This window comes from Labrus bergylta, chromosome 7, assembly GCF_963930695.1.
Source record: "Labrus bergylta chromosome 7, fLabBer1.1, whole genome shotgun sequence".
In the NCBI taxonomy this organism is placed as follows: Eukaryota; Metazoa; Chordata; class Actinopteri; order Labriformes; family Labridae; genus Labrus; species Labrus bergylta.
Window position 1 is genome coordinate 11,813,848 of NC_089201.1, and position 14,334 is coordinate 11,828,181.

The 14,334-nt window shown below is 38.6% G+C and overlaps 1 protein-coding gene across 2 annotated transcripts in view; it reads left to right on the forward strand.

The window, feature by feature from the left end:
- Window positions 1-14,079, forward strand: part of ranbp10 (RAN binding protein 10) — a 34,282-nt gene extending 20,203 nt beyond the window's left edge. Inside the window, exons 4-15 of one of the 2 annotated variants that reach the window (XM_020644262.3) lie at window positions 2,199-2,366; window positions 2,514-2,536; window positions 3,576-3,760; window positions 5,407-5,519; window positions 6,026-6,134; window positions 6,339-6,487; window positions 6,605-6,821; window positions 7,546-7,685; window positions 7,963-8,111; window positions 9,134-9,245; window positions 9,878-10,013; window positions 10,753-14,079. In XM_020644262.3, coding sequence (XP_020499918.1) covers window positions 2,199-2,366; window positions 2,514-2,536; window positions 3,576-3,760; window positions 5,407-5,519; window positions 6,026-6,134; window positions 6,339-6,487; window positions 6,605-6,821; window positions 7,546-7,685; window positions 7,963-8,111; window positions 9,134-9,245; window positions 9,878-10,008 — 1,496 coding nt within the window. In that variant the 3' untranslated portion in view covers window positions 10,009-10,013; window positions 10,753-14,079. The remainder of the gene's footprint in view (window positions 1-2,198; window positions 2,367-2,513; window positions 2,537-3,575; window positions 3,761-5,406; window positions 5,520-6,025; window positions 6,135-6,338; window positions 6,488-6,604; window positions 6,822-7,545; window positions 7,686-7,962; window positions 8,112-9,133; window positions 9,246-9,877; window positions 10,014-10,752) is intronic. The other variant, XM_020644263.3, reaches the window with a different exon arrangement.
- Window positions 14,080-14,334: the final 255 nt, after the last annotated feature.

The window sequence follows — 14,334 nt, forward strand, 5'->3', positions numbered from 1 at the left end:
TTTAGGAAGATTTTCCTTGAAAGTTTGCGGAGTGCATTATGTGAAACGGCTTTGGACTAAACTGTCTCTTTGTCAACGTCAAGTTGAGAGAGAGAGAGAGAGAGAGCGAGTGCATTGCATATGGGCCTTCATCTGCAAATTCTACCGTTATGTTGCTGTAATAGTATATTGTCCACTGCTGACCTCTGTGTCTGATCCCGCTGTGGAGGCCTGCCCATTTCATTAGCATGTTGGAGCAGCGAGCCTGGCTTTAGAGGCAATATCCCTGTCAGCAGATTAATCTAATACCTCACCACAAACACACACACAGAGACACACTACACACACAGGGCTATATACATACTCATAGGAAAACGTGGAGAGACGAAACAGTATTAGGTCAAGTTAAAAGAAAAACTCAAATACACATGAAATTAAGAGGAAAACAAACACCATTTTGCTAAAGTTTAATACTTTATTACATGCTCACAGAGACACATATTCAAGTACGCATCTAATATGTCAGCTCACTGACGACCTACTTTCACTAACCCCGCTTTGCTTTTTGGCAACAACAGACAAGCTGTGATTGAAGAGACACTGATTGAGCTCAATGCTTTCAGGTTCAGGTCCCTTTCAGCTCAGTCAATTGCTGCAAAACTATAGAAGAATTCAACCTAAGGCATAAAAAGATTGTCCTCCAACTACCTAAAAGTAAGCCTCTAAGGTCTGTGAACAAAGTTGTTTCTTTTTGATCTTGCTGTGTAGAGGAATCATCCTGAAGACGGCAGAATCCTGCTTTGTTGCCTTGCCTTAGCGCAGCTGAGGCTCAGATGTTAGTGTCCACTCTAGGACTGATCATTGGTTCTATCCTAAGTGTCCTCGTGCTAGAAACTCTGCCTCCACATTAACAGAATGTATGTGTGAATTGACTCACTGACAGGTATAGGGAAGTGTTTGTGTAGTCAGAAATGCACTTTAAAAAGTGTATCAAATATACCAATTTAACATCATGAAAAACATTGACTCAGTCACTTTGGTCCAGTGAATCTTAACCTTTGTCAAATTTGATTTACAAAGTAACTGAGGTGAACATGTTTTCTCTGGTCAGATAAATGTTGGGGGCAGTATATTTGTCTTGCAAAACACTGGACGTATATGACTCTGTTAAGATGCTTAAAGTGTCTGTACTTATAGTATACACATACTGTGTAGACTGAGGTTGTCTCAGGTCTGATTATGGATTGGCTACATGTATACTGCATCTTCATGTATTGATAACTAGCACCTTTTGCTTGTGGTATCTACTATGCACAAAGCTTGGCTCTCTTTTTATTTGATGTTTTATTTCTCTGTTCATGCTGTAAAGAAATACATAATTTAGCACACACACATAAAATAAAAACACAACATGGTTTTCAGAGAATGTTCAGTTTGAATTGTTTCGAAAACCAAAATTGTATATCACGTTATGTAAGCTTCAGCAGTGAGGTGGTTAGCCATAGCTAACTTAGATAAACAAATCAGAAGGAACAGTAAGACATTCTACTTGTAAACAACTGTATAAGTCCCAGTAGGAAAAGCTCATATTACTTATAACAAAGGCTTGAATTACAAAGGTTTCTCAAGAAGACATTGTGGGTAATGATAAGGAAATAGACTTGTGAAATAAATCATTACAAAATGTCTTTACTAGTAAAAAACAAGTTTTTTACTCTACAGCTGTAGTGGGCAAATAGGTCTGGCTGTTTCAGTAGCACATGCATCAGCACCTGAAGGAACAAGAAATCAGGAAAAAGAATAAGCAAATTATGCCCCCCCCCCCCCTGTAGTCTCCTGGTTTAGCCTCTTGTGCTGCTATTCCTGTTTGCAGTGACTCACCAGTTTCCTTAGTTTGGTGAGATCCCCCTCCTGGTCGTCCATAGCACTGCATCACTTGCTAAAGTCAGAAAGTGTGAGTGTGTTTTCATGCGACACCCTGCAGGCGGTGGTTGTCAGATGGGAAAATCTGAGCAGCAGAAGTTTATGAGTAACCGTCTCCCCTCCTTCAACAATCACTTCTGTTTTTTTAGAGTGACCTATGGCAAGTTCAACTTCAAATAGCCCCAATGGTTCTATAAAACAGCACACACACCTTTTTCTGTGGGTTAATGGATACACAACAAATGTAGCACAAAGATCTTGTATCAAGTTACAACTTCATCTCATCCTTGTTTTAGGATGGGACAAGCACTCATACGGTTACCACGGAGATGACGGCCACTCCTTCTGCTCCTCTGGGACCGGCCAACCGTACGGCCCAACATTCACCACGGGGGATGTCATTGGCTGCTGCGTTAACCTCATCAACAACACTTGCTTTTACACCAAAAATGGAATCAGTTTGGGTCGGTGAACATTTTATGTATTGTATTTTATTATTATTGTATTACAGTATGTTATGATATTATTGTGTGATATAGTAACCAATACTTTTATTTTGTAACTTGAAATCCTCATGCTGTACTGAAATTGTTTTTCATTTCATCCCTCAGGTGTTGCTTTCACAGACCTCCCTGTAAGTATCATTGTGTGTGCTTTAAATAAGTGCTGCACAGTTTTCATGATATGCAAACCAACACTGCCTGTGATTTATTATGTAATTTAACTTAATATTCTCTCTATTCTCATGGACATATTATGGACATTTAATTTACCGCCATCATTGAGTTGTTTTTTTTTTATTCAGTACTATCATGCTTCTTTTAAAAACACTCTCAGCTGTATCTACGGTAGTTTTTAAGGAAGATGTACAGTGAATGGATGAATAACACTTGGAACACAGTTTTTTTTTTTTTTTTTCTTAACCGCAGCTTATATTTAAAACATAACCAATATGACCCTATCATTCCATTCTTGTAGCTGTAGTGGCTGAAAAACTATGAAATTACATTTAATAAAATATTGACCTTGCAGAACCAAATCTAATTGCAGCTTATGTTGGCAGATTGGTTGGAATATGTACTTTTATTGTCCAGTGGGCACAATTCACTGGAACATTCCCTACGGAAAAAAAACAACCACTTTATCCGTTTTATCCAGCCAAATAGGTTTTAAGAACAGAACTGAAGGAGTGATCAACCTCTGTCAAAGCAAAGGATCATCTAACTAGGTGTTTGTGTTAGTTTTGTCTTTCGTTGTTCTTCTTTGCATTTTCCAAAAGTCCAATTGAATCCAATGATCTTAGTTCAGTTAAAGCAACAGAACATTTTACGCCAACGTCCGGCCTTTTTTTTTTTTTTTTTAAAGCAAGACTTTTCATAACCAGAACTTAACAAGCTCTTAACATCAAGATTTTCAAAACCAAAACCTTTAAAAACAACACGAAACAGTCATAAAAAAGGCCACAGTTTGGCCAGTTTGTTATGTTGTGGGTACACAAACAAGCCTTCTTCCATCACAAACCAATTATTATCACAAATCGTCTAAAGATTATGCAGCTCTGATAATGAAATATATTGTCTAACACACATCTTAATGTATATGCCTGTTGATGTTGCATTTCAAAACAATGCAAAAACTAACCTGAATTACTTTTTATCGTTAATATCTTCCAGCCCAATCTGTATCCCACAGTGGGGTTACAAACCCCGGGTGAGATCGTGGATGCTAACTTTGGTCAGCAGCCGTTTGTGTTTGACATCGAGGACTATATGAGTGAATGGAGGGCCAAGATCCACGGCATGATTGCTCGCTATCCTATAGGAGAGAGGCTGGGGGAGTGGCAGGCCGTCCTGCAGAAGTAAGGTTCAGTTTTTACAACTCTGAAAACATTCACACACAAATCTCTCTATGGCCCCTTTCTACATCTGGTATTAACCTAAAAAAAAAAGTCGTGGCAAAAAATCTATGCTCTGATTTTTATTTTAAGGAAGCTGTGTAGTAGGGTTGTTTATTCATACTCAGTAGGTGGCAGTAATGCACCTATTGATCTGCCAGAGAGCATGGTGAAATGCAAATATGACACCATGTATATTTAAAAATGGTGTACACCAGTTTGTCTCTAACTTGAAAAAAAAAAAAAGATAAGACAAAAAACAGAAAAATAAAAACAAACATACTGCAAACATAAAAGCACAACAATCTGTGTGTAGCACAGAACCAGGGGAATTACGATACAACTTCAGCTCTTTACCTGAAATCCTTTTTATAAACTCAATCCATCTTTTCCAACTTTCATCAAATACATCACTCTTGTAAATTAATAATTAATAAATGTAAATTTTTCCATTATAAAAATGTCATTCATTACATTAAACCAGACTTCTAGTACAGGAAAGCTTAGCTTTGGAAGAGCAAAGAAGTTTCCCAGATATTAAGTTTTTAAAGCATAAAACCTTTTCCATGCTATTTCTGACAGCTTTCCAGTAGTTTTGAATCACAGAGCGATCCCAGGAGACATGATGATGGTTTGCTCTTGCTACCCCACATCCTCTCCATACAGTCTGACCTGTATGCTTTAGTGCTGGTGTTATAAAAAAAATCTTGCAATGTTTTTCCAATTAATCTGTCTCCAAGACAATGAGTTAGTAGACTTCCACTGTTTATCATTTAAGTTCTCCCCCTCTTGTATTGACATTACAAAGTGACCCTCTCTTTCCTATTTCTCTTTTAGCATTTGTTTTCTTACATTGAGGAAAACAAAAGAACAACCTCAGTGTGTTGTGTGCAGAGAAGCATGATGCTTTCAAAACTGAATCATCATTAGAAACAGCCTTGTTTTCTGATCTTGAATTGCTGTGGTGCTTGTAAATTCTCTCCAAATTCCAATATCCAAATTCTCTCCATCTTTTTGTTGTTGGTGTGTCCTGAGGCTAGACCAGTTGAGAACCAGAGGTTTATGAACTACAGTACAGATGAAGAAACAATAAAATAAAAAAAATCAGGCTAAAATTAATAAATAACCTATGGCGCCCATTAAGTCCCAAAACGTTAATCAAATTGTGGGAAGTCCAACTGTTGTGCGCACAAGATATTTTCTTTATTTCTTTTTGGGACTTCAGGTGCTCCGTAGTAACCTCACTGTGCTGCATTATGAAAATATATGATGAAGCAGCAACTCCAGCCTTTTCCCTTGTCCCTGTACTGGATCATCCCTTACTGAATTAATAAGGTCTCTTTTTGTGTGTGTCTCTCACAGCCCATAAATGTGTAAACTAAGTTTTCTCATGTTAGGAAGCACAAGAAGTGATCAATTTTAAGGGACAAGTATTGAGATGCTTAAAATGGCAGACGATTGATGTCACTCGGTGTCATCTCTGCCCTGTTTACAAAAAGTAGCACAGACAAATACTTTGTATGATTTGGTCTATCAGTGGTGTGGATTCAATTACCAGAGAAATTAAGTTATTCAACTATTAAACAGTGTTTTCATATTTTTCTCTCAAGTATGGTGTCCAGCTACTTGGTGCATCATGGGTACTGTGCCACTGCAACAGCATTTGCCAGAGCCACGGAGACGATGATACAAGAGGACCAGACATCTATAAAGAACAGACAAAGTGAGTGAATCACCCAGCTACAAACTACTATTTCAAATATGATATACCAGTACATTATCAAATAATTTCAAAGGCAGGATGAGCATTTCTAACACAATTTCCTTTATATCAAATGTATTTGTAACTTCTGATAGCCGTACTTCTCTATATTAATTAAAAACAACACATAAACACATCCCTGCTCTTTAAATGGGAAACTTATAAACACTTCTTCAGCGACACCACAGTTGCTATTCAGCTTTCTTTCTAGTTAGCAGAGCTAGCTATAGTAGTAGAGAGTTGTTTATTACAGTGTTTGAAAAAGTATCCCATCATCATATTTAATGATGTATCCCATCATTAAAGAAGAAAAACAAGATGTAAAAAATAAAATAGTATGTGTGTGTTTTGTTGTCAGTGTATCATTCACCTCTATGAATGATACACTGGCCTCTATCAAATATTTGCTGAGAAAGCATGGCTCCTCTTGATCAATGAAAATAGCACCCTGTTACTTTTTCTAATAGGAATACAGAAGCTGGTGCTGGCAGGACGGGTGGGTGAAGCCATAGAAGCTACTCAGCAGCTTTATCCCGGCCTGTTAGAGCACAACCCCAACCTACTGTTCATGTTGAAGTAAGTCTCTGTGTTTATTAAAGATTATGATAAAATACAGCACCAAGATGCTGGTACAGTATATTATCATTCAAGCTAAGAAATGCTGTTTTCCCCTTCCTAACACTACTGTGAATGTGGAGTTTAATGAGAAATATGTGCTCCTCAAATCTTACTTTTAAGTAGATACCAGCTAAGCCTTTAACGGTTTGCTTTGCTTTAAAGGTGTCGTCAGTTTGTGGAGATGGTGAACGGTACAGACAGTGAGGTCTGCTGCTTGACCATTCGCTCGCCAAAGTCCCAGGACAGTTACCCTGGCTCACCCAGCCTCAGCCCTCGCCACGGAACCAGCATCACACACCTGCACACCGGAGGTTAAAGCAAGCTCATTTCTACTGACTGTTTTTCTGGAACATTAACACCCAGCTACTGTGACAATTTATATATACATATTTTTTCCTTCTAACCCCCTCCCACAAATCATCACACAGGAGCAGACAGCCCGACCTGCAGTAACGGGGTGACTCCCTCCAACAAATCAAAGAGCCACAGTGGCCCTGGCAGCAGCAGCGTCAAATACCCTAGCATCTCCTCCTCTGCATCTTCCTCAACCTCTTCCTCCCCTTCCTCTGTCAACTACTCCGAGTCCAACTCATCTGACTCCACAAAGAGCCAGCCTCACAGTGCCAACAGCACCCAGGAAACAAGGTAGGAGGGCGTGCCAGTGTCATTACATGCAGATAAAGCCAGACATTGATCATGGAGTTAGTCTAAGGCAAATAAACAATGAACAAGTTTAAAGGTATCAGTAACCGAATCAGACCTGATTTGAAAGGACTCACTTCAAATAATTTGAGGTATGGACATATGTTGTAGTCATGATAAGTTGTATAATTTTATTTTTTCAAAGGTGCCACATAAGTTATCATCTGTAAATCATTACCAAAAACATGTAGAGTATGTAATCACCGCAAGCTAAACATTATTGGGAAGGAAGGAAGTCTGATTGAACAATATCAAGCCACGCTCAGTTCAGATTTTGAGGTCTGCAAAGTTTTTTTCTGCTTAGATGAATCGATATCTTTTTCTATCAAAGCCCTGAAAGCCAATTTTCTCAGTTGACATTTTACTAGGATTTTGCACATTCCACAGTGATGTTTGAACAAGTTTGGAAATTTGACATGAGACACTTCTGTCTGTGCTGTTTTCCTCCCGCTGCCCTCACTGGCTGAGTCGGCCTGGGCTCTATTGAGAAAAAAAAAAAAAACATGACACCATATCTTTCGATGTGCCTGTGATAGTAGTAGTGTTATTATTATTATTTTTTTTAAAGCAAGCTGCCACTGTCAATCGAATCTGATCTGTGAACCTCTGTGTAACGCTTCTGTGTGTTATCTTTTGTGTCCCCGTATTTGTGAACCTATTGGTGAAGTGACAGTGAGATGGAGATTGAAGCAGAGCACTTTACCAATGGGGTTGTTGAGAGCTCCTCAGCACGGATCATGAACGGCACATACAAACATGAAGAGATTCTTCAGCCGGATGACAACAGCATTGGCAATGGGGTCACAGGTGCTCTCTCACTCACACATACACACACACACACACACACACACACACACATTCAGAGATCTCAATTTAACATGCTCCTTTTAAAAGCATATCGTCAGGTATTTCTTTGTATTCCTTTCTGCACACATGCTTCCCTCAATCTGATTGATCTTTATGTTTGTTGTTGTTGTTGCCTTTTTTGCATTTCTTCATATTTTTATTTTTTTTGCATTCAGCTTTTGGGATTGTATCCGTGCAGTTGTAACTGTTTTGGCATGTGTGCACCTGTTGCTGACAGAGGAGGGCTGGAGTAATGGTAGACAGCTTTGTGGAGGGAACCAGGCAGCCACAGAGAGGATGATCCAGTTCGGGCGAGAGCTGCAGGCGCTCAACGAACAGCTTTGCCGCGAGTATGGAAAAAACGCCACACACAAGAAGATGTTACAGGTGCTCACACACTTTTGATTCAACAAACATCTGCACTACAACAGATTTGTAGTGATCTCAAAAAATGGACAGAAGATGTTTTTTTTTTTTTCTGTTGTCACTGATTAAAATCTTGGTCTTCGTACTCTTTGCATGCTGCAGAAGTGTGAGTGATGCTTGATTAAAAAAAAGATGTACTTAAAAGTTTTTTTTTCACAATCAAGTGGGACATTCTTCTAGTCCACATTAAAAGGCTCAAGTTAACACACACTGTAGTCTGTATCCTTTGATTCATAAGCAGGCACGTTGAGAACAATACAGTTTCTGAAAAAACAATAGATACTACAAAGTACATACAAGGACAGGTCCTTTTCAGGAGCTTTTCTCTAGTTGTTGGTATAAAGCTTTTAACATTTGTAATGCTAGCATCACAGTAAAACCTTCAAGCGGGCCAAAATATGTCCAACAAGGTTTTATTATTAAGTGACAATCATAGCAGTTTCTACTTCTGTTGTAGTTAGTCATTTCAACCACCAGGGGTCAGAAAGATTCCACACCAAAAGACAGAAACAAATCCCTCATCGACATTACTTTAACCTATTAAGCTAATACCCACACATGCATTCAGCAGACACAGAGCGACACCGTCATCCCATCAGAGTCATGTTTTTGGCAAATGATAGATTTGATTTAAGTGTACACACAAGAAAGTACCAGTAACTCTTGGTGTTTTGTAATCATGGGTGTCTAGTTGCCTGACTCAGCTTCAGAGATACTGTAGTTTATATCATAAAAGCAATACGTACAAATTCAAATGACACCAGTGTTTAGGATGGGTCTTGTCCAGTGATATAATATATATAATAATAAGTCAGTTTTTACATTATAATGTCTTGTTATCTATCTGTTGATCATTTCTCCAGATGTATAAGTTCATTCAGAGATAGTAGATTGGTACATATATATCCATCCTTTTACCTACTGAATGTATGCACTGCAGTGTTTTCATCATGTTGCTCCTCTGTGTATCTGTCTGTCTGTAGGATGCATTCAGCCTGCTAGCGTACTCAGACCCATGGAACTGCCCAGTGGGCCAGCAGTTAGATCCTACACAGAGAGAATCACTCTGCTCCGCACTCAACAGCGCCATACTGGGTAACGGGCAAACATGTTCTGTGTGTTACGCTGATGTATTAATGCTACAGTTTCACCTGTTTTACAGTGACAGATGTAACAGCCCTGTGGAAGAAAGTGTAAACAATCTCACTTACTCATCAGTGGTGATTTCACTCAAACATCACAAATACATTGTGATGTACGCACTTGTCATTGGCTCAGCCCTAGATAGAGTCCACGCATAGTTTTACTTTATATATACAAACCATTCATACATTTATTTTTCAGTGGATAATGGATGACATTTGATATTCTTTTGAAGAGCTTGCCTGAGTCACCTTTTGGCATTAACAGTATTAGACATGGATGTGATAAGTCCATCAGTTTGGCTTCATATTACATAGAGTGCTACAAAAGCCGATTAAAATATAAATTTCCCAAACACAGGAATTTACGACAGCAACAAATATATTTAAGTTGATAGGTTATTTAATGTTATTTCTTAGAAATCACTGAGAAAAATAGCAGAGCATTTGAGACCATAAAGACAAACCTTGATAAGAACAACATTTTTATAAATGGTGTCTATCATCAATTTAATCTATTCCATTTCTATCACTTCAATTTAATTCATTAGTTGTTCCCCTGCTCGATTCTGTTTTCCGCTCCAGAGTCTCAAAATCTGCCGAAGCAGCCTCCGCTGATGTTGGCGCTTGGCCAGGCCACAGAGTGTGTTCAACTCATGGCTCGAGTCCGGTCTGGTTCTTGCTCCTTCGCCAGAGTGGACAACTTTTTGCACTAGCCCAGGTGAGTAAGTTTGATCCAGTATAAGAAAGTCATACAAGAGTCACAAACAGCCAAGTCCATCATCTCACTGTTATTTCACAGATATAATTATATATTTCCTGAGGTAAGACGTGACGTAAATAAACAACGCGGAAGTAGCGGCCGAATCAACAGAGTCCACTACACGACGTTATAATGAGAATATTTGTCTTTATATCAATGCTATGTGTAATCCAATGGAATGACAACATCCACAAAAGAGAGGAGAACAACATACTGACGAACAGAAAACATAATGCAGCCATTTAATTATGTACACGAAGATTGTAGAGGTCGCGTGCAGACAATTTAGCCGGTCACTGTATATAAACATCACTCTCTTTCTATTGGCTCGAGGTGAATTCTCCGGAGAATATGCGGCCGCGTTCTCACATCAGCTCATTCAAATTTTCTGCTCAAAAAATACTAGGGGTCTGGCCGAAGAAACTCCGGGGGAAGTGTGCACGAAAAATTTGGATGTTTGCGTTCACGTATAGCCTACAGCCCCTCCAGGTAGCCTAATCTCCGGAATTTTTCAGGAGATTTCGGTATCTGTGAAAAGGGTTCTAGAGTAAAATGAGTTAAATGGAAAACAATTACTGTTACAATTACTTACAAAATACTAGATAGTAAATGTATGATGTAAATAAACATTAAAACTGTTTTACACATGCAACTTCACTTCATTTCTTTGCTTAAATGACTGCCTTTCTTTCCACAGGTTAATGTTAAGTAGCACTGAGATAAGGCTTGTCCAGCAGGTAGGTGTCATGGTGACAGAGGAAACAGCGGGAGTGTGATTGGTGTGTTTGGCTGTCTGTCAAACCGAGCCAGCGGCACAAAGCGAAGCGGAGGAGACGAGGAAAGAAGAAAGCTTCCTTTTAATTTAGTATTATCAAATAAAGAAATGTGTGACACTATTTAAAGATAATTATTATTCTGTTTATCTAGCCATTTTTATAGTTCTATTTTTGTCAGTTTGTTGTGGTCATCCTGGACAAGACAACATGTAACTCCCCTTTTTATTTTTGCTTCTGTTTTTCATGGGTGGATTTTGATTCCCTACCTTCAGTATTTTACTCACATTGTTGTTGTTTACCATATCACAGACCACAATACCTACATTTGTTCAGTCCAAAAACTGAAGGTTAAACTTACTTGTCTGACAGCTCAATCTGAGTCTACATTCACGAGGATGAGCAAACATGAAAAACACTTGTCATTGTGTGGAGCATTTCACTTTTCTGGTCATTGCTTTTGCCTTCTCGTAAACACGCTGCTACAGTAGTTAGCTGCTGTTAGTTGGACATCAGTGGGTCCCCAAATTGTTCCAGAAGGTTAGAGGGAAAGGACGTAGTCAACAGGCTACAAGCTCAAAAAACGAGACACACATTCTGAAAAAAAAACATAACTTTTATAAAACACATAATTGACAGGCCTCTGCGGGGGTGAATACGGCCAGCAACCAGGATTGGAATTTGACTGCAGGTGTTATAGTCTTGATTTTACTGTCAGGATTAGACCATCACACAATCAGTGGTGTTGTTGAAGGTGGCAGAGCTCAGCCACAGCTGCAGCTACTATACCTGCTTACACAACTCCACGCCATGCCAATCATTATCATAGGCAGACTAACAAGCACAGAAAGAGCGCAGCAAGAAGTCAAGTCACTCCTGGGCGTTTCATTAGAGCAGGATTCATTTGTTACATTGGCAGTCTGCTGTGTGCCCAAAGTCAGATATGAACTCATTTGCCACAAAGGAAGGTTTTTTATTTTCAAGATGCAGATGGTGATAATTGAATCCCACTCTTACTTTCATTTTGGACGGGTGATACCTGACCACTCAGTGTTTGTGGAAACCAATTGTACGTGTATCTTTTTGTTTTTATTCATGACAACTTGTATCCGTTTCTCTTACATCCATAAGGTGACCATTTCCTTCCCTGTTATTAAACAGGTAGATATAGTCAAGTCAGGCTCATTCATATGGCCAACCACAAAAACAGAAGAGTGTCTCAAAGTGGTGCTCAGTGTGTACAATAACTGGATTCAAAATGAGATTTACAAAGTATCCACATTGACCTGGATCAGCAGGTGTGATTTTGGAGTCAGATCAGCTGTTACAGAAAAACAAATGGCAAGTTCAGATTGAAGGAAAAAAAAAAAAAGCTACAGCATGCTCATTGAACCTTCATTGCTGTCTGCTTAATAATGAGCCTACATTTCATATAATAATAAGAGGGATAAATAAATGACATATTGGGAACAAATCATACAAATTACTTCAGTTGAATATATGATTGAACTTATACATACATGGTGAGTTAATTTAATCTAAATATTGGTCTACAGGTAATTGGGATACCCTTTTCAAAAGTTGTTTTTTCATGATTGCAACATTCACTGAATCTTTTTGTTTTCGTTTCGTTTTGTTTTGGGAAATATTTCCTGCTCCCTCTCTTTTCAACCAAGCTCTAACAGCTTGTGCACGTCGGCTCAGCGACTGCTACCACTACTTTACCTGCTAGCTCTTGCCTGTAGGCGACTTACTAGCTCTTTGTTGTGGTATGTACTTCACCAGCTCAGATGGTGGTTGCTTATTAACACACTGCATTAAATAGAAACTAACCGTATATCAAATTATGCTCAAGGCTTAAACATGACCTGCCTATCAAACTAAGTTGCAAGGCTGATTCTTGACCTTGAGTTTATTACTCAGCATTAAAGTGAGAAGAGTGTGGCACTGTTTTTTGATCATGGGTATTTCCCTCAAAGGAAAGTCAAACACAACTCTAAAGAGCTGAACACACATTTATTGTCCTTTCTTTGGCTAACAGGAGTAGAACCAAGTTGAGTTATAACTCAAATGTTTCAGTTTTTTTGGCTCTTGTACTTAAAAATATGAAGCTTGACAGCCTGGTTATACCTTTAATAATGGACTAGTTGGCTCCTCGTAATGTTATTTTGACATTTATTTTGACACTATCATGATTGTGTGTTTCGCTGCAGATAAGGGGGAATGGGATTTTTTATGACAAAAATCGTGAATTAGATTAAACAATATCAAACTTCTGTGTTCATCAATATTCCCCTCTTGATTATACATTTGAATAGATCCACCTCTTAGCTCTATCTGACATATTTGAATTCTTTTTGTTTTTACACCAGACCTGTTTTCTGCCAAATAGCACTGACTGAATGTTGTTTGACTTTTGGGCAAGCTGTTACTGCGGCTGCTTTGTTGTGCCCTGGGAATGGCTTGTGGATCCACCTTGATGTGTATATTACCATTTATAAGATTTAAGTCTATGGTCAAAACAAAACATGGTTTAATATAAAACTGGAGATGTGTGTATGCAATGTGGGGTTTACTACAGGGTATGTTGTCAAAGTTTTACCTTGCTGTTTTTGTAAAGACCTTCTGCTATAATAGGAACTATTCTAATACACACACTCATAACTTCTGCTTCCACAGCTGAAAAGGACTTCTGTTACACACACACACACACACACACACACACACACACACACACACACACTTACCGTTAATGAACAACCTTTGTTACATACCTGTAGGGAACAAGTCTCCCAGCTGTCCTTTGTGTTTGAGCCTGGGCTGAGTCTCAGCACTGTTATCACACTCTCTTCCTCTAAATCCCTACATAGACATAGGCACTGATGTGATCAGTGATCGTTTTAACATAACGGAGGGTGTGAACAGTCTCGAAAGTGGGCCCAAGGCCTCTGAAGCCACGTGGACTTTTTTTTTTTTGAGAGGCTGGAGGAATGGATTTAGGCGTCACAGACAATTGACTTCTATCATAATTTTGATTTCATATTTTGAGTTTTAACAAACAATGAAAATAAAAACAACAACTGGGAACTGAGTTACCCTCTACTTAGCATGACTTTTAAAACAAAATAAAAAAAGGAAAAATTGTAATTGAAAAAAAATACCTATGTACTGGAAACATGTTAAAAAAATAAATATTGTATTCTGTTTAATTTTGACAGAATTATTTTTATTAAAATACATCCATAAGCATACATTTGAACTCCTGTTTTCATTCATGTTTCTCCTGTTTGACCTTTTCCTTCCTGGTGGCTCAGTGGTAGAGGCGGTCGTCTCAATCGGAAAGATGGGGGTTCGATCCCGAGCTCTTGTAGTCACATGTCGAAGTGTGGTTGGGCAAGACACTGAAACCCAAATAGCTCTCACTCTGCATGTGAATGTATATTAATGGGATTAGTTAATACTGATGGACACTGTACATATCATCCTTTGCCAACAGTGTGTGAGTA